Source organism: Abramis brama, assembly GCF_963993115.1.
Source record: "Abramis brama genome assembly, chromosome: 15".
NCBI lineage: Eukaryota > Metazoa > Chordata > Actinopteri > Cypriniformes > Leuciscidae > Abramis > Abramis brama.
Genome location: NC_139977.1, coordinates 36,625,655 through 36,651,443, shown reverse-complemented (window position 1 = coordinate 36,651,443; position 25,789 = coordinate 36,625,655). Strand labels below are relative to the sequence as shown.

Here is a 25,789-nt window from a genome sequence, read left to right as displayed (position 1 = left end):
TGTCCATTTGTTTCCATTGCACTGGACAGTGAATAAACCCTCTCAGATAACTGTCATATGGAGGAACTAGCCTACCTGCAAGTGCATACATAACTTTACTTCATTTATACTTGTATGCTTTATGGCTGCAATATAAGTTGCATGATTCCACATCTACAGAAAGGCCTACAGAAGAGTCTGCACAGACAGAGGAGACATAGGCCTACAGGTGGGCAGTGTATAGCCAACTTTTCCTTTTTATTTGTTGCATGAGGCATGTGTCTAATATCTCTTGTTGCAGGCACTTGACCACTGGCTTTTCTTTACAAAGAACAATTGAAATAAAACTCAAGGAACTAAGCATATTTGTCTTGTATTAAACATTTAATGAAAAGGTTTTTTTTTTTTTTTTTTTGCAATGTTGTGTAATATGGCACATGCAACAACGTCACAGGCCCTGTCAGGTGTGCAACCCTCAGACTGTTCAGACACTGAAATCTTCCCTTTAGTTAGCCAAAGTTCATTTCATTGTGTGCCCTTGTCCTGGAGCTGCATTGTAACTGGTTTGGGTCAGGGAATGGGGTCATAAAACACCTGTCTGCAGGCAGGAACATGTCATAATCACCTATGAAAAAATGCAGTTCTGTTAGGATCAGCATAAGTGTATGTAATACAGTGAGCTTGATATTTAATTGTGGAACTTGTAGTATACTTGAATAACATGAGGAAACGTTTGTCAGCTTGTGAACCTTTACTGAACAAGGCAACATCGACGTACATCTAGCTCAGTCAACACCAGTGAACATACTGGCCAAAAACACATATATCCCACCAACAGCCACGCCCTCCCCAGGCTCTTAGCCTCTTAAAGGAACCTCACTATTTCCATAGTCAGTCAATACATTACACCCCTTTTCCCCAGTCCACAAAGTCTGAAAATCTTCTTGGATGGCGATGCTCTCTTACAGGGTACCTCCGAGAATGAGGGGAATCAGACATGCCCTCAATTCCACCTCCAGTAAGGTCAACATCAGGGTTTCCCACATCTAACGCAGGCAGCGGTAACTCAAGCATTTCAGCCCCTGTGGACTCAGGCGGATGGACAGTATAGCCATCTGGCTCAGGGCTTGATTGGTCGGACAAGGGTGCCGTCCTGTCCAGCAGCTGATCAACATGTCGTCTGTGCATTTGCCCATCACCCGCTCTGACCTTGTATGACAGGGGACCTGTGACATCCACAATGATTCCAGGCATCCACTTAGAATCTCTGGAGTAGCTTCTCATGTACACCAAGTCCTTAGGTTTAAACTCTCTGACTGTGCCAGGGCATTTTTCAGCATTCAGCTCCTGTCTGTGAAGCATATCACCATCATGATCAGGGTGCAGACGATCCAGGGCAGTGGTGAGTCGCCGATTCATGAGCAACTCAGCAGGACTTTTCCCAGTTGATGAATTGGGTGTGACGTGCTGTGACAACAAGAAACGAGCGAGTCTGGTCTGCCACTCGCCCTTGGTGATGCGAGACAGGGCCTCCTTGGTTGTCTGCACCATGCGTTCAGCTTGACCATTTGAGCTTGGGTGATAAGGTGCTGTAGTGACATGTCGAATGCCGTTGCGCTCGGCAAATTCTTGGAATTCTGCAGAGGTGAACGAAGCACCATTGTCTGACACTATGACGTCGGGCAAACCATGTGTGGCAAAAAGCAGTCTCAGTGTGTTGATGACGGCCGATGATGACATGGAACTCATCAGAGACACCTCCAGCCACTTGCTATGTGCATCAACCACGATGAGGAATATTTTGCCCTGAAAAGGGCCTGCGAAGTCAATATGCAGCCGGGACCATCTTTTTGTTGTCCACTCCCAAGGGTGAACTTTTGCCTTAGGAGGTGCATGACGTGACATCTGACAGGTTTCACATGCTTTAACAGTCTCCTCAATGTCTCGGTCCATGCCCGGCCACCACACATAACTCCTTGCGAGTCCCTTCATGCGTACAATGCCCGGGTGCGCGTCATGCAACATAGCCAGTATTTCTCTCCTCGCCAAGCAGGGAACAACCACACGGCTTCCCCATAGCAAACAGTTCTTATGTGCAGAGAGTTCATGGCGGCGCAAAAGGAATGGTTTGAACCGGCTATCCATTACATCAGCCGGCCACCCATGCAGCACCCAGGGCATTACTCGTGCCATGACAGAGTCCTTTAGTGTAAGGTTAGCAATTCGCTCAGCATGCATGGGTGCTTCTGGCACCATTTCAAGTAGCAACACTTCCAATGGTGGTGGTGTAACAGCATCAGATGCCGGCAAGGGTAAGCGACTCAGGGTGTCAGCATTGCCCATTTGTTTGCCCGGTCGGTAGCACAGCTCATAGTCATAAGATCCAATGATCAAACTCCAACGCAGCATCCGTGGTGAAAGGACGGCAGGCATTGGCTTGGAATGGTGCAGGAGTCCCAGCAGGGGTTTGTGGTCTGTAAAAATCACAAAATGGCGGCCTGCGAGATACTGGTGGAACTTTCTGACTGCAAAAACAACTGCCAATGCTTCCTTATCAATTTGGGCATAATTCCGCTCAGTGGTGGTCATTGTTCTGGAAGCAAAGCAAATGGGTCTCTCCTGGCCGTCACATTCCATGTGGAATAATAAAGCACCAAGCCCATAGGGTGAGGCGTCGCAAACCACTGCCAAGGGTTTCTTTTCATCATAGTGCACCAGCACTTTATCCGTTTGCAGCAACTCTTTTGCCTGAGCATATGCCATCTTGTGCTTCGCTCCCCACTGCCACGTAGCAGACTGGTCTAGAAGGCGGTGCAGGGGTTCCAGGACGGTGGCCTTATTGGGAAGAAAACAGCTGTAAAAGTTAAGCAGCCCCAAGAATGCCTGAAGTTCTGTTTTGTTCTGTGGGGGCGGAGCATTTTGGATAGCTTCCACTTTCTCACGGGTTGGCTTGATGCCATCTTTATCCACTCTAAACCCCAAGAACTCCACTTGAGTAGCAGCAAACATGCTTTTCTCTTTTTTTAGTCGCAGCCCAGCTTCAGCGAGGCACTTCAGTACGGCTTGTAGCCGTGCGTTGTGTTCTTCCATGGTTTTGCCCGAAATCAGGATGTCATCCAGGTATGGCTGGACTCCTGGAATTCCTGCGAGCAAATTGTCCATAAATCTTTGAAATATTGAAACGGCCGTTGACACCCCAAATTGCATCCGTCGAGCCCGGAAAAGCCCACGGTGAGTGCTAATAGTCAGTAAGTCGGCTGTGTCATCATCCACTGGAAGCTGCTGATAAGCTTGTTTCAAATCAAGTTTAGCGAAAACTACTCCTCCAGCTAGCTTCGAGAACAGCTCAGATGCTGTGGGTATAGGGTACACGTCAGGCTTAACAGCTGTATTCACAGTACAGCGGTAATCACCGCAAATCCTCAAACCCCCATCTTTTTTTGCTACAGCCACTATAGGTGTGGCCCACCTTGCATGGCGAACAGGTTCAAAGATTCCTTGAGCCACCAATTTGTCCAACTCCTCATCCAGCTGGGGCTGTAAAGCAAAAGGAACTGGGCGGGCCTTAAAGAACCGTGGAGTAATTGTGGAATCAATGTCAATAGAGATCGGGGCGGTCCGGCAAACCCCAATGTCCTGAAAAACCTCTGAATATTCAGTCAATATTTTTTCTATGGACTGCAGCTGTACACTGTGTACTCCTTCCACTGATATTCCCAGGGCATCAAACCAGTCCCGTCCCAACAGACTAGTGCCCTGGCCCTGGATGACGAACAAAGGCAGTGTGTTTCGTGTTCCTTTGTACGTTACCTCCACAAATATTTTTCCCTTCACTTCCAAGGTTGCCTGTGACCACTGCTTAAGTATTCCATTGTTTGCATGTATTTCAGGGGGTTGGAAGGGCCACAATGAGTGATAGATATGCTCACTAATCAAGGAACTGGCCGCTCCTGAATCCACTTCCATTGTGTGTGCTTGTTTGTTCAATATAACAGTGGCCAGATATGGCCTCTGCCCCCCTCTTTCTGCTTTAGTAGTGGTGCTGTAAACAGAGTATTCATTATTTTCCTTGCGTGTTATAATGTTGGTGTAACGTTCTTCTGAGCTGGTTGCATCCTTGTCATTACCATGTTTAGTCTTTGTTAAACATACACGAGATATGTGTCCTCTTTTTTTACAGTAATGGCACACAGCAGTGGAAAACCTACAGCTTTGCGGGGTGTGCTGACCACCACATCTGAAGCATGGCTTGTCACGTGTAGGATTTCCATTTGAAACTGCCGTCTTATGTACTGATGCATGTGCATGGGCTGCATAATGAACATCGTCCTCCAGCCGTGATTCGTTTTGATGCTGACGAAGTAGGCGAGCATTTAACAATGCTGTTTCAGCAGCTAGTGCCTTGTCTTCTGCCTCTTTAAATGCTAGTGTAGGTTCAGCCAGCAGGCGTCGCTGTAGCGCTTCATCCATAACCCCGCACACGATTCTATCACGCAGCATTGCTTCTAACTGATCCCCAAAAGCACAGTGCACAGACAAACGTCGAAGCTCAGCAATGTAGTTTGAAATGCTTTGATTAGGTTTCTGTTTACAATTGTGAAAGTGAAAACGTTGATAAATCTCTGATGGCGCTGGGCTGTAATGGCGTTTTAAGGCAGCGACAATGTTTGCATAAGACACAGTAGAGGGTTGCGTTGGGGCAAGCACTGAACGTAACATGGAATACGTTTTTGCACCACACACACTGAGCAGCACGGAGCGTTTTTTTGCATCATCCTCAATATCATTTGCATGAAAAAAACATTCCAGTCGTTCTGTGTATTCTTCAAAAGAGTTACTCGAGCATTCGTCAAACTCTTCAATACGGCCGAATGTAGTCATGTTCGCTTCCAGATGGCAAATTATTTCACTCACTTGAAAAGTCGCACCATATGAACTTATCTGCACACAGTCGGTCCGAATCCGCTCGTCGCCAGTGTAGTATACTGTTTTATGGTGCTTAATTTAACCCCTTGTTTGGGTCTTAAATATAGACACCTTCTACCTTATTTTGTTTATTCTCAGGTTAGGTAAAGTCAGTCGAATTCGTTCTAAACAATAAGTATATAAATTTCCATACTTACAATTCAGTCGAAAGACTGCTCCGTGGTTTAGTTCAGCTCAATATTTAGTAAAACAGAGACTTAAGGCAGGCGAGCTTCTTAATTTCAATTATATGTATTTTTTTTATTAAATACAGGTTAACTAGTTTACATAAAAGGTACTAATATATAAAATAAAAATAAAAGCAAATCCAAACCAAATAATTTGCAAGCTTTCATCTTCATGAGGCGCAATGGCAAGGCATCTAACACCGGAGAGGCCGTCCTTGGTGAATCAGCGTCTGACTGGACATGTCATTCCAGCTCTTTTAAAGTCCATCAACTTTTGGACATCTTCAGAAATCTCCTCCTGGAAACTCCCTAAAACTTGTTCATTGGTCATCCTCTCCTGGAAACCCCCTAGGACTTGGTTATAAAGCCTTTGTCTCTCCGTCCTCCTTCTTCTGGACCTTTTCTTCATCGCTGTATCTTCTGTGTCTCGTCCGCAACACATAGACGGTAATGATTGCATTTTTCTTCTTTCTTTGGTAAAGCTCTTTCTAATACATTTTCAATTTCTCTCTACTCTGCCATATGCTTAATAAATGCTTACAACATTCAGTGTGGTCTGTTTTTCTTTATAAACCATCTTCTCAATAAATGACTTTACATCACCAATTGCAGTGTCTCTTTTTTATAAACCATCTTCTCAATAAATGACTTTACAAACAACAGTTGTGGTGTCTTTTCTTAATGACAATTTCTTAATAAACGTTTATAAAAACAAGTCTCAGTGTCTTTTCTAATGAACCAGATTCAAGGGTTTCTTATAAAAACTCTTTACAGTGTTTTTCTTAACAATAAGGTTTCTTATAAAAACCTTTTACATTGTTTCCATATAATAAGGTTTCTTATAAAAACCTTATACAGTGTTTTCATATAATAAGGTTTCTTATAAAAACCCTTTACATTGTTTCCATATAATAAGGTTTCTTATAAAAACCTTATACAGTGTTTTTCTTATACAACACTTTTCTTACACAAAGTTACAATTATACTTAATACCCTATTAGAAGCCTATATATTATGAGGCATAAAAGAATAAATTGCATGTTTCACACAACAATACTTGAATAACATGAGGAAACGTTTGTCAGCTTGTGAACCTTTACTGAACAAGGCAACATCGACGTACATCTAGCTCAGTCAACACCAGTGAACATACTGGCCAAAAACACGGAGTGCTATTCTTGCCTTAAAATCAACCCTCAAAACATAGTGAGGTGCGATGCAGACTTAAAACGAAGTGGGAGATGAATTATAAGTATATTTTCGCAAATAAGCATGTTACAATTTCGAAATATGTTGGAATATGTTAGTTTGATGCACATCCAATGGACTTTTGAGTTGAGTATTTCACAAAGCTATCTGACAATGTTCATGATATCTGCCGAGTGCTTCGAGAGAGTCACACACACTCACTCACTCGCGAACACACACTCTCCCTCACTCACTCGCGCGCCGTCGTCGTGGAGGACCGTTAAAAAATTAAACATGCTAGTCTTTCTGTCGTGATGTCCTGAAGCATCGCAGACGCGACGTAGGTTGTCGGCCACTATGACACACTATACGAGATGAAACGATCGAATCTTGCGTCCCGACGCCCGTTGTCGTTTGCGAATGCCCACGACACCCTACGTCAAACGGATCGTGCCAAAATCGGGCTAAAATCGTGTAATCTGATCCAGGCATTACAGTAACCAGTGAGTAACTTGATCTGGTATCTTCTACCCGTTTTATGAAAAAGAAAAGAAAAAATAAAATAAATTTTAAACTAAATTTTAAATTTAATTTTTTTTTTAATTTAAATAAAATAAAACTAGATACATTTTATTTAATTTTATTTAATACATTTTTTTTTTTTTAAAACACCCAACAACAACAGAACCACAGCATCTTAAAATGTATAAAAATAAACTGCACAACCAGACAATTTAACAGGTTTCTATTTATTGTGTTAATGTTGAAGTAAATGCCTTGTGGAAACAGATCCATGTTGCACTTTTCTGTTTTAAAACAAAGAAATGCTCCTTTCTTTTTCACAGCATTCTCAGTTCACCGTGAGAAACTAGTCATCTCCTGCAAATCCAAAAACAAAAAATTACACAAGTATCACAATATGAGCTTCTCTTTACAGTTTTGATAAGATAAACGATATTAAAGAAAATAATGTGTTGTTGTTTTCCCCCAGTGTAATGTGTGTGTCCTACCTCTTCTCACCATGACTCTTCGCAATTCTCCTCACACTCCTTCTGGCTGTTGAAGTTGTTGCCATTGTCCCCGCAGCCTCCATATATGAAGGACACACACTTTCCCGCAGAAGAATCGAAGGCCCACCTGGGCATGTATGCTTCACAAGGACCAGGCACTATAGGCAGACTACAGGCATCTAGATGGACAAAACACATATATATTAGGACCACACCAAGATGAAGTGTGTGCTGGGTCACTATGGGCCACTCAGCTGGGCCGTAATCCATCTTTGAGTCACACACACAAAAACAACGGACTCACACGCACACTCCCACACACACACTCACATCATTGTGAGGACTTTCCATAGGTGAAATGAAACCTCACCCTACCCATCTCAGAAAACTTTCTGCATTTTTACATTTTTGATAAAACATTGTTTAGTATGTTTAAGCCATTTTAATTACAAGGACTCAGGAAATGTCCTCTTTAACCATGTTTATGCTGTAATAACCAGTGTAATACCCATGTCATTATGCAAATGTGCCCTCATCAATCATATAAAGCACACACACACACACACACACTCACCCTCAGTGCGACAGCTCTCCAGACACTCCTTTTTTGTCACAAAGTTGTTCTGGTTCCCATTACAGCCTCCATATATGAAGAACACACACTTTCCTGCAGAAGAGTCGAAGGCCCACCTGGGCATGTATGCTTCACAAGGACCAGGCACTATAGGCAGACTACAGGCATCTAGATGGACAAAATACACTATATATTAGGACCACACCAAGATGAAGTGTGTGCTGGGTCACTATGGGCCACTCAGCTGGGCCGTAATCCATCTTTGAATCACACACACTCTCACACACTCGCTCACACACTCTCAAGGTGAACGTCTGAACATCAGGGTTAGGCATTAAATATGTATATTGGGGGAAATATACAGTCGGTGCAGCCTCACTCTTTATTTTATTTTATATAACCTTTATTTAACCAGGTAGGCACATAGAGGACTCATTCTCATTAAAAACGGCGACCTGGCCAAGATAAAGCGTCAAGGTGCAGACAACATAAAGTTACACATAGAAGACAAAACAGCATAATAGTTACAAACAGTTGTTCAGTCAAAAGTACATCGTACAAAAATAAATAAAAATACAACTAGACAGTATTCCTAGCGAATCAATAGTAAAAACTATTTTTACACAATAGTTTTCATGTTTACACAACTCTGACATGTTCAGGGTTACATTAGCTATAGGCTATTTAAGTTTAGTTTAAGTTTTTATTTCTTTCCAGTTCGTAATTTTAGAGCTTCAACTTAAACTTATTGCAGTTTATTGCAAGGTAACATTTCTAATTTTCATAAATTTCAACGAATATTATAGGCCCATTTTATTTAGCCTAATTTCAGCTTTATTTCAGTTAACTTAAATGCTTAATGTTATAAATTATTTAGGCTAATGCCAGTCAGGGACACCATTAGGCCACGAGTCACACGCTCAGACAGGCCACCCCATAAAAATAAAGTTTGATTTGCTACAAATTCACAGCTTTTGGGTCTTCTTTTCCTGACAGGCCATGTCATGATGATACATTAACATTTCAGCACTTCGTGAAGACAGCGACATTACTAGCCTAGTTCTGAGCCAAATGGCTAACTCAATCCTATATGTCACTCAATGAGTTGATTAACTCATCCCGTGCTGATATGGTTGATTATCTGAACGTGCTCCTCCCGAACTTTGTTATATATTATTTAAATATAATGAATGAATTTAAGGGATCGCATAAAGGGAAATTAAGGGATATTTATGCGCAAATGAGCTGGGCATTTATGTGATCCCTAATCCCCATTAGACATCTGAAATTATTTGACATTTTTCTGGTCTCTGATAACGGGAGGGGCGAGCCAGACTACATCCCGCCGGATCTTAAGCTAGACCTTTTTATTTTATTCATTCATTTTATTTTTTTCTTGAACAAAATTAATTTATATTTACACTTCACACTCAAAGTCATTTACAGTGTGTTTACTACGCAAAAAAAATCCTCTCCTTGCCATTTTCGCGCTCTTCCAAACGAGATTATGGCAAGTCGGAGAGGACAGAGTCCACAAACTCAGTAGAGGAGGGGCCATGTAGATGAGCTTATAAATCTGCATTTTGAGTGGCGTGTGGCGTCAATTTAACATCTATCGGCGAGTGCATGGAAGGCGAACTTTTGACCGCGTCAACACGCACCGTTTGTCCGTGTTAACGCGACAACACGCACAGCAGCCAATGAAATTGTTGTATTTGAGACTACATTTGCATATGTGACGTGATGGTACGTTGGTAGATATGTATACAAACATCAGACGTCATGTTTATTCATGAACGATGTCGTAATGGTATACACATATGCAAACATCAGACGTTATATTTGTTCATGTGGGATGATGCATTGCTATGTTGTGAGTGATGTCAGTATTATGTCATGATTTGTCATGCCTTTTTAAGTTGTTCGCTTAATGTTTTTTCTCAAGGTAGAAAAGTCAACAGCTAAAACGATGGCTCTTAGAAAGGCTCTTTTATTTGAGCAAACTGCCAAAAAACCTCTTCAGACTGTGTGCAGCTGAACCAAGAAAAGCTTAAGATTGCATTGAGCTGATAAGCATTAATCGCAGAAGAAAAAGACTGCAATTAAAAAACAAGAGAAAATTATTTTAACGCAAGCAATAAAAAAAACTGCACCTTTGGAATAAAAGAAAAGAAATGCACGATTAACTATTAAGGCATACTCCTGTCTTAATGTAAACCCTGTCCACCACCCAACAAAGGTCGGTCATTCTTGTCCGAGTAAAAACATTTGTTAGAACAGGAAAAAAAATAGATTTTTTTTGTGTGTGTTGTAAATATAATTTATTCCGAATCAGTATTCTGATCACTGTTCAGTCAGCTTTAACATATATACATCGGCATATTCATGATATTTTCATCTTTATAAAGGGCATTTTTCCCTAATCGTTTTAAACACATGCTTCATCTTTCATTTAAAATTCTTAAATGTGATCAATAAATTAAAATAGAATAATAAGATGCTAAAGGGCAGTTATCAATCAAATTAAACTGCATTAAATAATTTAATGAGATTATTTAAAATATTTTTTGAATATACAAGTAAGAAATATTATTTGTACAGAATATTTATAAACCGCCAGTAGGAGGCGCGGCAGGCGACCGTCTTAATGAGTGAGTCATTGAGTCATTTATTCAAACGATTCATTCAGACGGCTGATTCATTCAGGGATGAGGCAGCTGTGAATTAAAGCGGGGCTCAGTAACTTCGGGATTTCTTCGCTGTATTCTCGCTTTTTGCTCGCAGGTTTCTCTCTAGAGCTCCCCCACAGCTTCGGAAAAGATATTTGACAACACTGTTGTAAAAACTTGTTTGCTATTCTCAGACACCAGAGGCTAGTAGATCAACGACATCAAAGCAGATGGGATATTCTTTAAAACGTCTGCTTCATTCGTGTTCGAACAGCGTGAGGGAGCGCAATAATGAGGGCATTTTAGCAGATTTATTTTGGCCGTAAAGCAATTGTTTACATCGCGAGACCTGATATCACGCGATACTTCCTGACGCGGCGGGCGGCGGCCCGCTACCCCAAAGTTGCAAGTGCGTATTTTCCGCTCACGGGCACCAGGGGGGTGCGAAACGACCACCATTCAACCCGAAATAAGTAATATAACCATTCCAATGACTCCGAAGCTGTTCAGTTAAGGTAAAAAAGTTACTTAGTTCACCTTTAATAGGAATTCATTGAATCTTTGACTCAACTGATTCGTTCAAAACACTGAATCATTCGGTATTGAATCACGGTTGAGTTTTCCTTTGAGATGCGCTGTGGAACTATTTTCGCTGCTGAAAAAGAACAAAAAAAAGCCAATATTGTGTCTAATATTCAACTGACTTAATATTAATTGCTTGTTTATTGAACTGTAACTGTATCATATGTTATAAATATAAAAACACATTATGAATGTTTCATTTGTTTCCAAATTTGGCACGCAGAACCTTGTTATCGTCAGTAGCCTACATTATATATTAGGCTATATTAGGCTATTGTATGCACTATCAGTTGCCACACTTATTGAATGCAGAATAGTAATTTTGTTGTTGATGTTTTAATCAGGCTATTTGTCCGGTCGGGCAAGTAAAATTCTCTTTCACTTGCCCCTTCAAAAAATCCACTTGGCCCAGACAAGCGCATATGTCAAACCTGTAATATTACATAGCCCATTTTAAATATAATGTACTAATTTCATTATAGCACTCATCAGCCTGCAGCATCCAAGACGATGTTTACTGTAAACAACACAGAGACAGAACAGCACAAACAAACTCATAGTCATAGCAGAACTCATGTCTCCATTCATATTTTTTTTTCCATTTATGTTGATTTATGAAAAGTGAACAGCACGATAGGATGCGCAATATATCAAGAGACATGAAGCGGGTCAGACATGATTTTGACCACTTCATTAAGTTTTGTTTTGTAGAAAGCCTTTCTTTAAAGTGAATTTCGTTTTGTATAAATTGTATCTTAATTTTAATACATTTTTCATCAACCAATTGCCTGGATTTAATAAATAAGAAGCAAATATAACAGACAATATAATCTATAATATGATATAATCATGTCTTGGAGGCGCTCACTTGCACTTCACGTTAACTGGAGCGCATCTCATCCTAACTTAACGAAACTCAGTGTATGCCTCACACAGACATGAGAAATACATCAAATACCCAAAGCTTGAAATGTCTTTAAACGAAATAATTTAAAACGAAAAGAAAAAGGCTACTCTCTGATTATGTAATCCATTACGTGCATTTCTCTCTATAGGCGCGTTCACTACGAATAAGGTGATCGTCAACTTCATCTTTGCAGCCGACACTGTCAGAAAACACTAGTTTATTAATAAAAGGGTCATTGACGAATAAGGTTTTTAAAAGTGTAAAAAAAAATAGAATGGAGATATAACTATTTGAACCCATTTTTTTGTTTACCTAGGTGTTAACAATGAGATTTTGTGGTTTGTACAATCAATTAACACTGGTTTTGTCATTTTTTACAAGATGGACAAAATTTGTCACCAAAAAAGTCATTCGGTTTAACCATGAATATCTAAAATTATTAATTGGCAGATAATTATTCATGAAAAAAACTGATTTGACATTGATGTTGAGATAGTATATAGTGTGTACCACAGAAGAAATATTAAATAAAATTATCACTGATCTCATAAATGTAATAATTTTATTGGACTACTCTAAACACTCCAACATATTCAAGTAAAACATTGCACAGGGAAGGGAGAAAAGGGGAAATGTTAAAAAAAAAAAAAAAAAAAAAAAAAAAAAAAAAAAAATCCTTATCTGCTTTATATTTGTATTATTGTAGTTCCTTTAGTTATTAAAAACAGTATTATTCCATTTAAATATTTACTATATCGGTTTTACCGAATGACCAAGGCCGGTTATACCGAATGACCATGTCTGCTGCCCTTGACATTATGAATATTTAAGATAATAAACAGACACAAATAGCTTCAAAAGCACATTTTATTGTTAATATAATAGGCTATTAATGTAAAAAGTACTTCAAACATTTTGATAGTTTTATCAAGGGTAGTTTTACGTTTTAAGGGTAGTTGATAGTTTTATCTAGGGTATTCAGCTTGGTTGCTAGATTGTTGCTATGCAGTTGCTAAAGTATTTGGGGTGGTTGCTAGGATGTTGCTATGTGGTTTCTAACGTACTCTGGGTGGTTGCTAGGGTACTCCGCTTGTTTGCTAAGAAGTGGCTTGGCAGCTGTCATTTCTCATAATAAATGTATCAAAACACTCCCGTTCAAAATGTTGGGGTCAGTAGGAATTTCTATTTTATTTTTTGGGGGAAATAAATAATAGAAGTCAATACTTTTATTCATCAAGGATTAATTAAATTGCTCAAAAGTTACAATAAAAAACATTTATAATGTTACAAAAGATCCTATTTCAAATAAACACTGTTCTTTTGAACTTTCTATTCAAAGAATAAAAAAATAAATAAAAAAAATTACACAACTGTTTTCAACATTGATAATAATGAATGTTTTTTGAGCATCAAATCCTCATATTGGAGTGATTTGTGAAGGATCATGTGACACTGAAGACTGGCGTATAATGATGCTGAAAATTCAGCTCTGACCACAGAAATAAATTACAATTTAAAATATATTAAAATAGAAAATAGTTATTTTAAATTGTCATATTTAACTTTTTTTTTAAAATCAAATAAATGCAGCCTTCGTGAGCCGAAAAGATGACATTTTAAAAACATTAAAAATCTTACTGATCCAAAATGTTACATCTAAATGTTACATCTAAATGTTTCGGGTGAAACTAAATATTTATAGCATGGTTTATAGCATAGACATTTAGTCAAAGTGAGCCTCTTCGTGGCTGGCTATTATGGCTACAGGTCATAAGTCCCGCACTTTTCATTGACACTAGCCTACTCTTTAAATACAGTTTCTCCAAACGTGTTTATTATTTTAGGTAGTTATTATCACGATAATCCATGTCCAAGAGTCCATTTCCTCGAATGAGATGGTTTTTATTCATTATTTGACACTATAAACCATGCTATAAACACACACTGACCTCCTCGAGCTTTTATTTTGGCACTTCCGGTTACCGGAATTGTAAATTTACATATTGGGTAAATATTTAGTTTCACCCGAAACATTTAGATTCAACATTCACATTTAGATCTAACATTTAGATTTACATTTAGATTTAGCATTTAGGTGTAACATTTAATATTTAGATTTAAGTTAACTATTTAAAATATCATTGACAAATATTGTTGTAAATGTGCTAAAAAGTGACTGTCAGTTTTTTAAACATTGTTTGAAGTTAAATGTGTCAAAATGTTGCTTTTATTTATTTATTTTCAGCGAGCCGCTTTACAAACGACGCCCCATATCTATAGCCCGATCACTCAAACCACTTCAGGAGGAGATCTGAGACTCATTCCAGACGAAACTGGACACGTGTAAATGCATCTGGTTGTTGAAACCACATATGTAAATTTTACTCCTCCCAAAAATGCTAAAAAAATAAACGTGTGAGAGCGTTTTATAGGCTATATGTAATGTTATATCCAGATATGATGACGCTACTGAAACACGCATCACAGATAAGAAGCTGAGCATCTCTTCATTAAGCCAACGTGCAAACTATCGCAAATCAAAGTGAAAGTAAGACGCTTAACACACAATCATCATCATTAAAAGTAAAGAAACGAAATGATCTTACCAGGGATGTTGCCGCTCTCTCTTATTGCGGTCTTTGATTTTGAAATTAGCTGATGATCAATAAAATGCAGCTCATATCTGTTGCTTTCAGTGACGTGCACTCCATTAAATCTGCATATAGCGCGAGAATTGAAGATCGGATTTAAATCCGTTTCGCAAAAACACATTTATGTGACCAGGTGTAAATGGAATCGTTTTGATAAATCAGATAGCTATCCGATCTGAGAAAACGCATGAAGTGGCCAGGTGTAAACTGTCGCAACTCTCATATTGAACGGCTCTGGGCACCGCATACCCACTGCACAGTGTGAAACAGGCGTCCACCCTTTCAATATAAAAGTCTTCTCTATTAACTGACTACTCTTCTTCTTTCAGGTTTTAAATGGCAGTTGGCAACTCTATTGACCGACTCAGATAATATTACAATTTATTTATTTACAAAGTTCATCTTTCACTGGTCACCTGTTCTATTGTTCATGCATTTCTTCAGGCTGCGTAATGAAGTTAAAGAACATGGATCTCACCTGTGGTTCCTGGAGCAGCTTCTGTTGTGCTCAAGCATCCAGACAGACACAATAACACAGCGCAGTACACTCGAGCTGTCATCCTCTCCAATTACGGTCATACAATGAACTGCTGGAAAATCATACTTGTCTCAGGACGAGAGCATATTTAAGTTAGCGCTCAACCAATGGCGTGAGTTTGGGGCGGGATGATCTGGTTTGGAGAACAATAGAACACGTCCGCATGTTTTAAAAAGTTCCAATGAGGTCAGAGAGTTATGATGCAAGACAAGCTGTAGGCTATGATGCCAATCGGGAGAGCTCTAGGCTATATGAATATGATGCCAAACGGGTTTTTTTTTCTTCCAGAATACACAAACTAGTTTTCAATGGTCTCAAAGAAGTATAATACTTCTCCTATACACCAGGGGTGGGGAACGTTGATCCTGAGGGCCACTGTCCTGCAGAGTTTAGCTCCAACCCTAATCAAACACACCTGAAGCTAATCAATGTCTTCAGGATTACTGAAGTTGCAGGCAGCCGAATGTTTTTTTCAGGGTTGGAGCTAAACTCTGCAGGACAGCGGTCCTCAGGATCAACGTTCCCCACCCCTGCTATACACAATAGTTTGATTTAGATTATATCCAATACAGTCTCACCGGACAGTCTTTTATGACAGTGTGTGGGTTGGCCAGTTTAGGCACTATTCAATCCCAAATCTGAAACTAATCTTTTGCGAAATGATTATTTTCCCTAAAGTAAACTAAATGGAAACCCCTCATTTTGCAGTTTTCCCCAAAGAAAGAAAAAGTGTTTCGACTATTCCTTATTCGTTGAATTTAACCCTTAGTGTATATATATATATATGTATTACTGGTCAAAGGTTTTAGATCGGTAAGATTTTTTTATGTTTTTAAAAGAAATGAATTTTCAGCATCATTACTCCAGTCTTCAGTGTCACATGATCCTTTAGAAATCATTCTAATATGCTGATTTTATGCTCCAAAAAATTCATTATTATTTTCAGTGTTGAAAACAGTTGTATACATTTTTTTTTTCAAAATTCTTTGATGAGTAGAAAGTTCAAAAGAACATTTTAGAATATTTTCTAACATTATAAATGTCTTTACTGTAACTTTTTTATCAGTTTAACTATACAGTTTTTAGTATTGATTTATTTTATTTCTTTCCCCAAAAAATTAAATAAAAATTCTTACTGACCCCAAACTTTTGAAGGGTAGTGTTTAATATTACAAAAGCTTTCCATTTCAGATAAATGCTGTTCTTTTGAACTTTCTATTCATCATAGCATCATGAATTAAAAATATAAAAAAACTGTTTTCAACATTGATAATAATCATACATGTTTTTTTTGAGCATCAAATCATCATATTAAATAAAATGATTTGTGAAGGATCATGTGACACTGAAGACTGGAGTAATGATGCTGAAAATTCAGCTTTGATCACAGGAATAAATTACACTTTACTGTATATCCACATAGAGAACAGCGGTTTTAAATTGTAATAATATTTTACAATATGAATGTTTTTGTTTGTATTTTTAATCAAATAAATGCAGCCTTTGGTGAGCAGAAGAGACTTCTTTTAAAAACATTAAAAATCTTACCGATCTAAAACTTTTGACCGGTAGTAGCAGGGTGCGAACTACGGGGGAGCTAGGGCTCGAGCTAATAAGACATGGGCTCCCCTGAAAACGTGATTTGTGAAATTTTGGGGGGTCTCAAAAAATATTGACAATGTGTTATTTTGATGTGCCATTTCAGTTTTGTGTAATGTGATCATCGTGGATTATTATGTGTAAAATAGCAAAAATATCATTCATTCATGCAGGACGGCGATTTAAACTCACTTCAATAAAGATAGCCTAACTATTCTTGTCATGAGCATCAAGGTGTGGTGGCGCTGCGGTGCAAATTCCACTCATCATGTTAACTCACAGATTAGTCGAAAAATATATAAACGAGTCCTTGATCTGCACGCAAAGTCCTTGAAATCCATTCTGTGTTAAGGTAAGGCATGTTTTTCCCCAAATGTGCTGTGGCTGGGTTGTTATAGGTCTGCGTGACTCTCGATGTCTTAGGCCTAATTGAACGGAGGAATTATGGTATTCTTCTGTAGCCCGACGAATAATTTAACCGTTGTTCATGTGAACTCAAATACAGCCTATTTATAGACTATTTGTTGGTGGATGTTTGCTGTTTGACATCAATTCGGGTCGATAAAGTATAATAGGGCAAATCCTGTATAGTGATTTATCCTATAGTGCTTGCATAAAGCAAGTAGTGCATACACTTGTGACTTGTAGCTGTTATATATCTGTCGTTCATGAACGATCCATGTGCGTCTGTCACGTGACAGATGAACGAATCTCTGGGAAGAACATCAATTATTCCCTGTTTCTAACTCTATCAGAAAGAGAAACAGAGAGATCTTCTGTGTGAAACGACAGATGAAGCACATGATGGAGAAAGCGGAGAATAAAAGTGATTCTGTCATAAACTCATCATCATAATCACAGGCTGCTTTATGATATTAAAGCTGGAAGCGTCACAGAATTCACTGGAACTAAAGAGATCTTGATTCTGATCAAACCATTCAAACCTTCAGAATAATATCAAAACAGCAGAAGTCATATTTTATAGTGACGCACATTTGACATCTTTGTGTTTGACTTCAATAATGATTCCCTTCAAATTACAACTTGTTGATTTTCATATTCCCTGATGAACTGAAATCTGTAAGTGTTTTCATTTGTTGCTGTAAAACACATTTTCATCTGTAGCTTCTTTAACTCTGCTGTGATTCTGATGATCTCCTGTAGAGGGAGACACGAGACTGCAGGACAGGGTCAAAGGGCAATCTGGAGCCGCTTTATTTCACATGTTTAGTTTTATTTTCACTTTTACGTTTATTTAGTGCTTATACATACTGTGACAAAGTAACGTCCATACATCAGAAATATACAGATAATACAATCATGCAGTTACAGTGGTTAACGGAAACAATGAACACATTAAAGATGATTACAGTATCTTACAGTATATTATCTTACAGTATTGTACAGAATTGTTCAGACTACAGTATATAGATGATGATGATGTGTTGATTCATCAGCCAATCAGTGATGACATGATGTCATTTCCCTGCAGCTCTAGAGTCGGTCATGTGACATTTCCAGCTCAGGTGAAACTATTAAAGCTCTTGCAATGCTTGCCTCATATTTTCATCATCACTCATTGTCTGGGTTGAGTAAGTTGCGGTTGCGCTATTTCAGAATTAACTTCAGCCTCATTTTGCATATTCAAATGTCACGCCTGGCAGCTTGTCTCTGTTTAAACAGCTGATAGTTGTATAGAAGGATGAGCTGTTTTTAAAGTTGTTGTAAAGGCGAGGATACACAGGGCAACCTTTTGAGCGATGTTGCTGGGCAATGTAGCTGCGTGATTGTTGCTTGGGCACTTTCCCATTGCGAATGGGCAACAAATTTCCATGCTATGCGCAGGGAGTTCTTGCCCAGAACAGAACCATACCGCCAATCCAAACTGTATGCTAATTGTCAATCGTATTTGACGGTAGTGGTCCTGACAGAAACTTGCTGTTAGAAACTTTTAGCAGTTTGGCACTTGTTTCAATGATTCACAAACAAACGTACTGTTGCCTGTTCCTTCTGTTTTTTGTTTTTTTTCTTATAAGAATGTGCAATGTTATGAAACTCAGCACTTCTGTTTTTAACATTAGTGGAGTTTTAGCACTTGTTGTAAGGATTTAAACAACTGTACTGTGGCCTATTGCCACATAAGGGCAATGTTGATATGCTGGATATTTATGTGGCCAATTATACAATGTGAGTTTTAACATGTCTACAGAAAGGGTGTTGTACCCACAACCAAAACTGACTGTTATTAAACATGTTCGCTTTTTTTTTTTATTGCAGTTGTAGTGAAGTTGTGTGACGTCAGTACAATTTGGTAGGTGGCCAATGAGCATTCGCCCATTGGGGCATATAAACCGTTCATTCATGCCTCCTGGTGTGTGTCATGGTTGAAAGCCCGCCCCTTCCTGTCGCAACTATGGATTGAGTGTGCCGTTGGGTGGCTGAGGGTTTGTGCGCGTGGGTGGCTGCTTACTCCCAGGTAGGCTTGGTACCATCTTGGGGCGTAGTGGGAAGTTTTATTTTTGTCCTGACTTGGGTTGTGACAATTTGTTTCAGTACGGTGTGCCTTCAGGGCTTCCATCGGTGTGGCATTGCAGCTTAACTGATCGGAACACCACCTGTTGCAATCAACAAGGCTGTTACATGATTCTCTTACGGTATATGTTGAAGTGTAACGATCGTATTCTCTGGTAGGTAAACTGGGATAGTACTTTATTGTATTATCAGGTGGGTAACTGGTCGATAACTTTGTTAGTCGTAACCCTTGTTTATTGTTTTGAAGATCTTCACGGATGCTAAAGTGGGTTAAGTGAGCAGTCGCATTAAACAGCGCGCGCGCTCTCTCTCTCCGCCACTCGCTCTTTAAAGCCACGCTGCTGCTTTCTACACACCATTACATTTAAGTCAAACATGTTTATGCGGGCTTGAAAGATTATTTTTTTTGTTATTTGATTCTGAGTGATTGTGTTTGCTTGGAATTATTTTTAGGTGTAATGTTATTACTGTTAACGCTGTATTTGGTGTAAGTTTCTGCCGCGGTCACAGTAGATCTGTTTGTTTCTCTTGAATGTGAATGTGTTTTTTTTTTTAATGTGAATGTGAGTGTTTAGAGTATTTATATTTTGTTTATTTTGGGATGCATTGTAAATTGTTTATTTTCTTGTTGGTTTTCGTCATGTTAGAGTCAACAAATTGACTTTGAATGTTTCTGTTTTCTTTGTTTATTTAAATTTAGTTTGATTATCTATTTTTCTTTTTTTCTTTAGGAGCTGAGGACTTCCAGGAGCGGGCTGGTTGTCGGTTTCACCGCAGGTTTTGCTTCACTAAGAGTGTTATTGCAGTTTCATTGCCGTGTCACTACCATTGGTTATTTGCAGTGAATTTGGTGGGTGTACGTTGGGTTGGCGTGCTTCTTATGGTAGACCTGCTGCCAGCACACTAGCCTGCTCCTGACCGGAAGCCTCAGCCCCTGTGAAAGTTTATTGTGAATCTTGTGATGGTTTATTGTGAATCTTGTGAGGGTTTATTGTGAATCTTGTGAGGGTTTATTGTGAACCTTGAAGGTTTAATTTTGTCGCTTTGTCCAATTCAATCATGACCCATGTGAACTACTGATTTTAAATTATTGATCAACTTTTAGCTTTAAATAAACATTTTTGCACGGAAGCCCATGCCTCTTGCCTTTTCTAGGTGGAACGTATTTGTGTGCTTTATTTGGGTTGTTTTCCCCGTTAACCTGGGGTGGCGTAGTCGCTAAAATTGAGCCACTTGCTACACAGTCATTAAAGGTAAGATTAAAACAAAGTCATTTCTGCGTGTATTTGAAAGACGTTTAACAACCTCTCATACTGTCAATTAAATACTGCTGTATTTGTTTAACTAGTAGATTAAGATGGATAAATTAAATAAATAAGAAATCAATAATTTAAGTAGAAGTAACATAATTAAATAGGGGTGGAATTACTCATTTTTTTATACTAATGTAACTATATAAAATTAAGTTCAACTTAATGCATTTGTTTAAATGTAGATAAAATCAATTGATGATAAACTTATGATAAAAACTTTTGATTAATTTCAACGAATCATTTTTTTTTCAGTATACATAATTACAGGATCACTATTGTTAACTTCACTAAAAAGATTCAGAAATCCAATGCTATACTGTGAACTTTACCAATAGGAAAACTCTGGAAATTCTCTACATATTATAAAATACTACTGTGCAAAAACACACAAACACAGTAGTCGACTGACAAAGTACAAGGAGGCACAATCTCTTCCTCATTGCTTTAAACCCATAATTGCAACTTTAGTTAATTTTTTTTTCGGTAACATGCAAACTGTAACAATTAGAGGCCTTTCACTCAAAACACGTTTTCCATTCCATTGATTTTCTATGTATACACACGCTAAATAGACGTGTTTTAGGCTGTGTCGTGTCGTTTTTTTTTTTTTTTTTTTAGCACTGCCCTCAAAAAAAAATTGTCCTGGAACAAATAATAGATTATTAAGATAAAAAATTACCCGTGCAAAACTATTTATACCTCATGTGTAACCACCAAAGATACATTAGACGCCATGGCAGATTCTTGAAGGACTGTTCTCGGAGGGTACGGCCGATGACGGCCTGGAGCTCAGAAAACGTTGAAAACATTTTTAAGCTTTCTTTACAAACTAACACCATACTTGAAGTTTAATAAGCAACATTTTTACCTAAAAATATCCTAAAAGTACATTCCAATAACATAAAAAATTGGGAATGTGTAAAATTACGTGCGCGTGCAACGTAGGCCTATATGTGACGGTTGGTCACTGTGAACATTGTCTGTGGAAGACGTGTTCTGAACCTGAGCAATTTATATTCTTAGTACAGTCAACCAATGGTTTATTGTAATAAATAGTGATACATAATATGAAATATTACTTACTGTACAAATCGATGGAATGATAAAATTCTTGAACTCACTCGCACTGCATGAAGCTGGAACGTCTGGAAACATCGGCAAAGAAATAATCTGTGCATTTATGTGCGTGCGCAGAGAACCAACTTATTTTTTTTACTTACTTTAATTTATTCACATAGCTCGGTTCAAAACACATGTAATTCCCATAAAACCAATGATTTATTTTTTTTATTATTAAAATCAACAACTAAATTTAAATGATTTAAATGAGCAAAATTTCATTATGCTTAATTTAACTGGGGCCATAATAATTTTTTTCAGTGCACTGACATAGTTTTAAAGCTACTGGTGTCCATTTTTTTTGGCCTTCAAAACCTTAAAATGCACATGTCGATATCAGGAAAATCTAAATTTTCTCGGGAGGGCATGGCCCCAAACCCCCCAAGCAAGATCATTTTTGGGACCTCAGTATTTATAAAACCCTGCGTTGGCCCTGCACCCGTAAAGACAGTGATGCCCTTCAATAGTTGTCCAATTTTCATGTGTGGATGGACTAAGGAATGATCACTCAAAACATAATTATTTAGTTGTCTCTTCATTTAGTCCGTTGGCCAGTATTAACTGCAAAAACTGCACCTCTACTGTGGCTAATATTAATTTCATAACGATCCTTTCTCCCTGAAGTCAAGCAGCAAATACTATTTTGCGCATTATCACTTAACTTTTATATGGCCCATTTTATGGTGATCTAATATGCAAGACTAGTCTTACATGTCACTGTTTATAACACGGAGCGTTCATCCTTTGCTGGGACGCTTAAAAAGATATTGGGGGCATAAATTAAGAGTATACCCAGTTCTCCAGGCACCACTACAAAGACCTAACATCAAATTATTTTCATTGTAACTGAATGTGAGAGTATCTGCAGTATTTAATAGTAGTATTTACTCTAGGGGCCCTATTTTAACGATCTGAAACGCAAGTAACTTTGTGGGCGGGTCTCGGGCGCTGTTGCTATTATACCGGCGGGATAAATGACTCTTGCGCTCGACGCAAATCTAAAATGGGTTGGTCTGAAGTAGCTTCATTATTCATAGGTGTGGTTTGGGCGTAACGTGAAATAAACCAATCAGAGCGACATCTCACATTCCCTTTAAGAGCAGGAGCGGTTCACAGCCGAGGAGACCGACGTTCTCGTCAGGGCCGTAAAACACAGAGAAGTGACATTGGGGATGGAGAAACACACACAAATTAGCTTTGGTTAATCAGGCGTATAATAATTTGGGCAAATGTGTAAGCTAGATTTATGCCTATTTTTTCACATCTTCATGGACACAACAATGATTTCCCTCGTGTGTTAATATTTTTCCTTGTAATATGGTTTTCTAAAAATGAAAACGGCTTCTTCTGTGTAGATGAGGGTTAGGGTTATGCGCGTTGTGCACACGCTACATTGATTATGGCCAAGCATGCGCCCTTAAAATAGCATATGAATAACATGCGCAATGCGCCACTGACTTTAGACGAGGTTTCTCCTGGTCAGTGGCGGAATTGTTTTCTAAACCTGCAAAATAGCACCAGGGAACGTTTGCGCTGGAACAGGCCTCCTCTTTTTGCTGAACCGCCCCCGGGAGCGCAAGTTCATTTCCTAACTTACCGACGTGCGTCTGTGGAGGGAAAAGTCTGCTGTGCGCGGGTGCAAAATAGGAATGATACATGTGTACAAAGTCACAGGTGTACAAAGTCAATTGCGCTGGGTGCAAGATAGGACCCTGTGTCTGTTCCGCTCTGTTAAATAAATAAGTTCTTAGTAAGTTCTTTGTTCTTAGTTAATAAGTCGTTGTAAGTGAGACTGCTTCATATTCAGAATCAGATTCGAAAATAGCACGAACCCCTTGAGCAGGTTTCGAGTGTCATGACCTTCGGTAGTAGTAAATAAAAAAAGAAATAGACTTAGCCCTCACACTGTTGAACGAGTCCTGTTCCCTATTTAAAAACAGTTACACGAGTAGTTATACGACCAAGTATGGTGACACAAAATAAAACGTGGCACTTTTTTAAGGGGGTTAAAAAGGATAACTATAATGTATGGCGGAATAGCACTTTTGGGAGTACTTCGACTCGGCGCAGTAAAAAGTCACGCCTGATCCTCTTCCTCTCAAGGATTCAATTTCATATTCCACAAGTGCGAAATGTTGTGTTTTTCTCACAGCAAAATCTTAGATCAGATCTTTGAAATCAAGCTGTCTTGTTTTGATCTGAGATAGTTCTTTACTTGGTTAAGCTTACTGAAGGCTCTCTCTCCACTTGCAACGCTCACAGGCAAGTGCAAAATATGCGCAAGCCAATGCACACTTCACTGAAAATCTGGAGCTACATCTTGTAGATTTTATTCAAAAGCTTAAAATTCAAAAGCTCATTGGACCTTTTTATTCAAAAGCTCAAAAGCTAAAAATCACTTAGTGAATAATAAGTTTAACACACCAGAAAGAAACTTGGAAATGATCTAAAACAGCGGCAGGATCATTGAATCTGTGATTTGAACTCGAGAACCAAATCAGTTCTATTCATGAATGAATCATTCAGACTGGTTTTATCAACAGGTTTCTCCTCCTTATTGAAATGGACCGACTCAAATGATTCATTCACGAACTGGACATAATTACAACTTATTTCATTAACTCTACCAGGATAATTAAGCCAGATGTATATGACTAGTAGTAGTACATCGTAAATTTTTATCGATTCCTCACAGAAAGTGGTACCAAGGCTTCGGAAAGCCTGAATATACATCACTGGGCTAGTTTTATTGTGGCTTGGTGATTTTCTGTCTTTTTTGAAGCTCAGTGGCACGGGCACACCCCTATTTAAAATGATACCAAACATTAAAGGGAAACAACAATAGATACAAGATGCATCATATGTGGTATATAGGCATTCTTAGTTTCGGTGTGTCTGATGCTCTTTCTGTGAGATCTTCTCTCCAGATCACATAGTAAGTTTTATTGTTTTGTTGCAGGGGGTTTGATCTCAACTTTTGCCTTAGCAGGAAAACCAAGTTTTACAGGCCTCCCCTGGCCCTTTAGGCAAATTCTGATGGGCCACTTTTGGACATTTCATGTTTTGTTCTGGACATTTTTGACATTTCATGAGTCGATGATTGACCAGGAGTCAAGTAGTCACCTGAAACAACAGCATTTAGACAGGGTTAGCCTTAAGATGAAAGCACTGCAAAATGCACCTCTGTGACACCTTAAGGTGTGGTGTACTGCGCTGAGTGGATCAGTAGCATCTGGACAAGATGTCTGCGATCCTGTTGATCGGGTTTGCTTCTACCTGTACTCGGTTGTGGTGGCATTCAGTCTGTAGAATGGCTTTTTGCACCAAGTCTGTTGTGTTGGTCTGTGTCCTCCTCAGTAATCTTAACCCTCTGAGAAGTCCTTGGTCACCTGTAAGCAGAAGCTTTGGTTTGCCGGGCCGGTCAGATCTCCACAGGTTAATAAATCACTTCACTGATGACGTTCACTCCATTGCGTACGAAACACCTGGACAACTTCTGAATGATGATGCAATAATTGCACACTGATGAATTTGTTGTTATTGTAAGATGAGAAGGGAGTTGTTAGATGAACACAAGAACATAAAATAACACATGATGAACTCATGTGCGAGCAGTAAATAAGGTCTCCTTTTCAGAGTCATATATTTAGTGAGCTCATTTGATCACCATAGTCTTCACTTCCACTGCCATATGGTAGTGGAATTTAGACTTTGTCTGGATGAATTAAAGGAAAGGTAGCAAAATAACAATAAAATGTTCAATAACTAGTATATTTACCAGCAGTATGCATAATTAAAATATAAAACATAATTAAATATAGAAATAAAATTGTCTATATTAGTTGTTTTAATTGCAAATCATTAATGCAAACCTAAAGTTTCAATGAGGTCAATTAGAGAATAAGATTTGCAGAAACAGAGATTTAAAATCCCTAGTTTAGCTTTTGCAATCATCCTCTGTGCATTTGATGTACA

General features: G+C 38.6%; 2 protein-coding genes and 1 long non-coding RNA gene across 3 annotated transcripts in view; 2 read left to right on the top strand and 1 right to left on the bottom strand.

Annotated features, from left to right (window-relative positions):
- The window catches only part of LOC311096828 (uncharacterized protein), a 488,849-nt gene that overhangs the window by 388,956 nt on the left and 74,104 nt on the right, over positions 1-25,789 (top strand). The gene's annotated exons all lie outside the window — the stretch shown is intronic.
- LOC311097323 (inter-alpha-trypsin inhibitor-like) lies at positions 7,057-15,315 on the bottom strand. Its single transcript, XM_084136906.1, has 4 exons — positions 15,192-15,315; positions 7,905-8,072; positions 7,331-7,509; positions 7,057-7,199 (listed from the first exon to the last, which is right to left on the bottom strand). Exons 1-3 carry the CDS (start codon positions 15,271-15,273, stop codon positions 7,337-7,339), a joined length of 423 nt encoding a protein of 140 aa, XP_083993032.1. The 5' UTR covers positions 15,274-15,315; the 3' UTR covers positions 7,057-7,199; positions 7,331-7,336.
- Positions 19,139-20,513, top strand: LOC311098225. The gene is made up of 2 exons (XR_014609412.1): positions 19,139-19,326; positions 19,404-20,513. It is a non-coding gene; the product is annotated as an uncharacterized lncRNA (long non-coding RNA).

Bases quoted from the DNA above. Each gene is read 5' to 3' on its own strand.
- LOC311097323 (XM_084136906.1), bottom strand. From the start codon at position 15,273: ATGACAGCTCGAGTGTACTGCGCTGTGTTATTGTGTCTGTCTGGATGC. The intron at 8,073-15,191 runs GTGAGATCCATG...TTGTCCATCTAG, and splicing joins AGCTGCTCCAGGAACCACAG to ATGCCTGTAGTCTGCCTATA. The intron at 7,510-7,904 runs GTGAGTGTGTGT...TTGTCCATCTAG, and splicing joins GGAGAGCTGTCGCACTGAGG to ATGCCTGTAGTCTGCCTATA.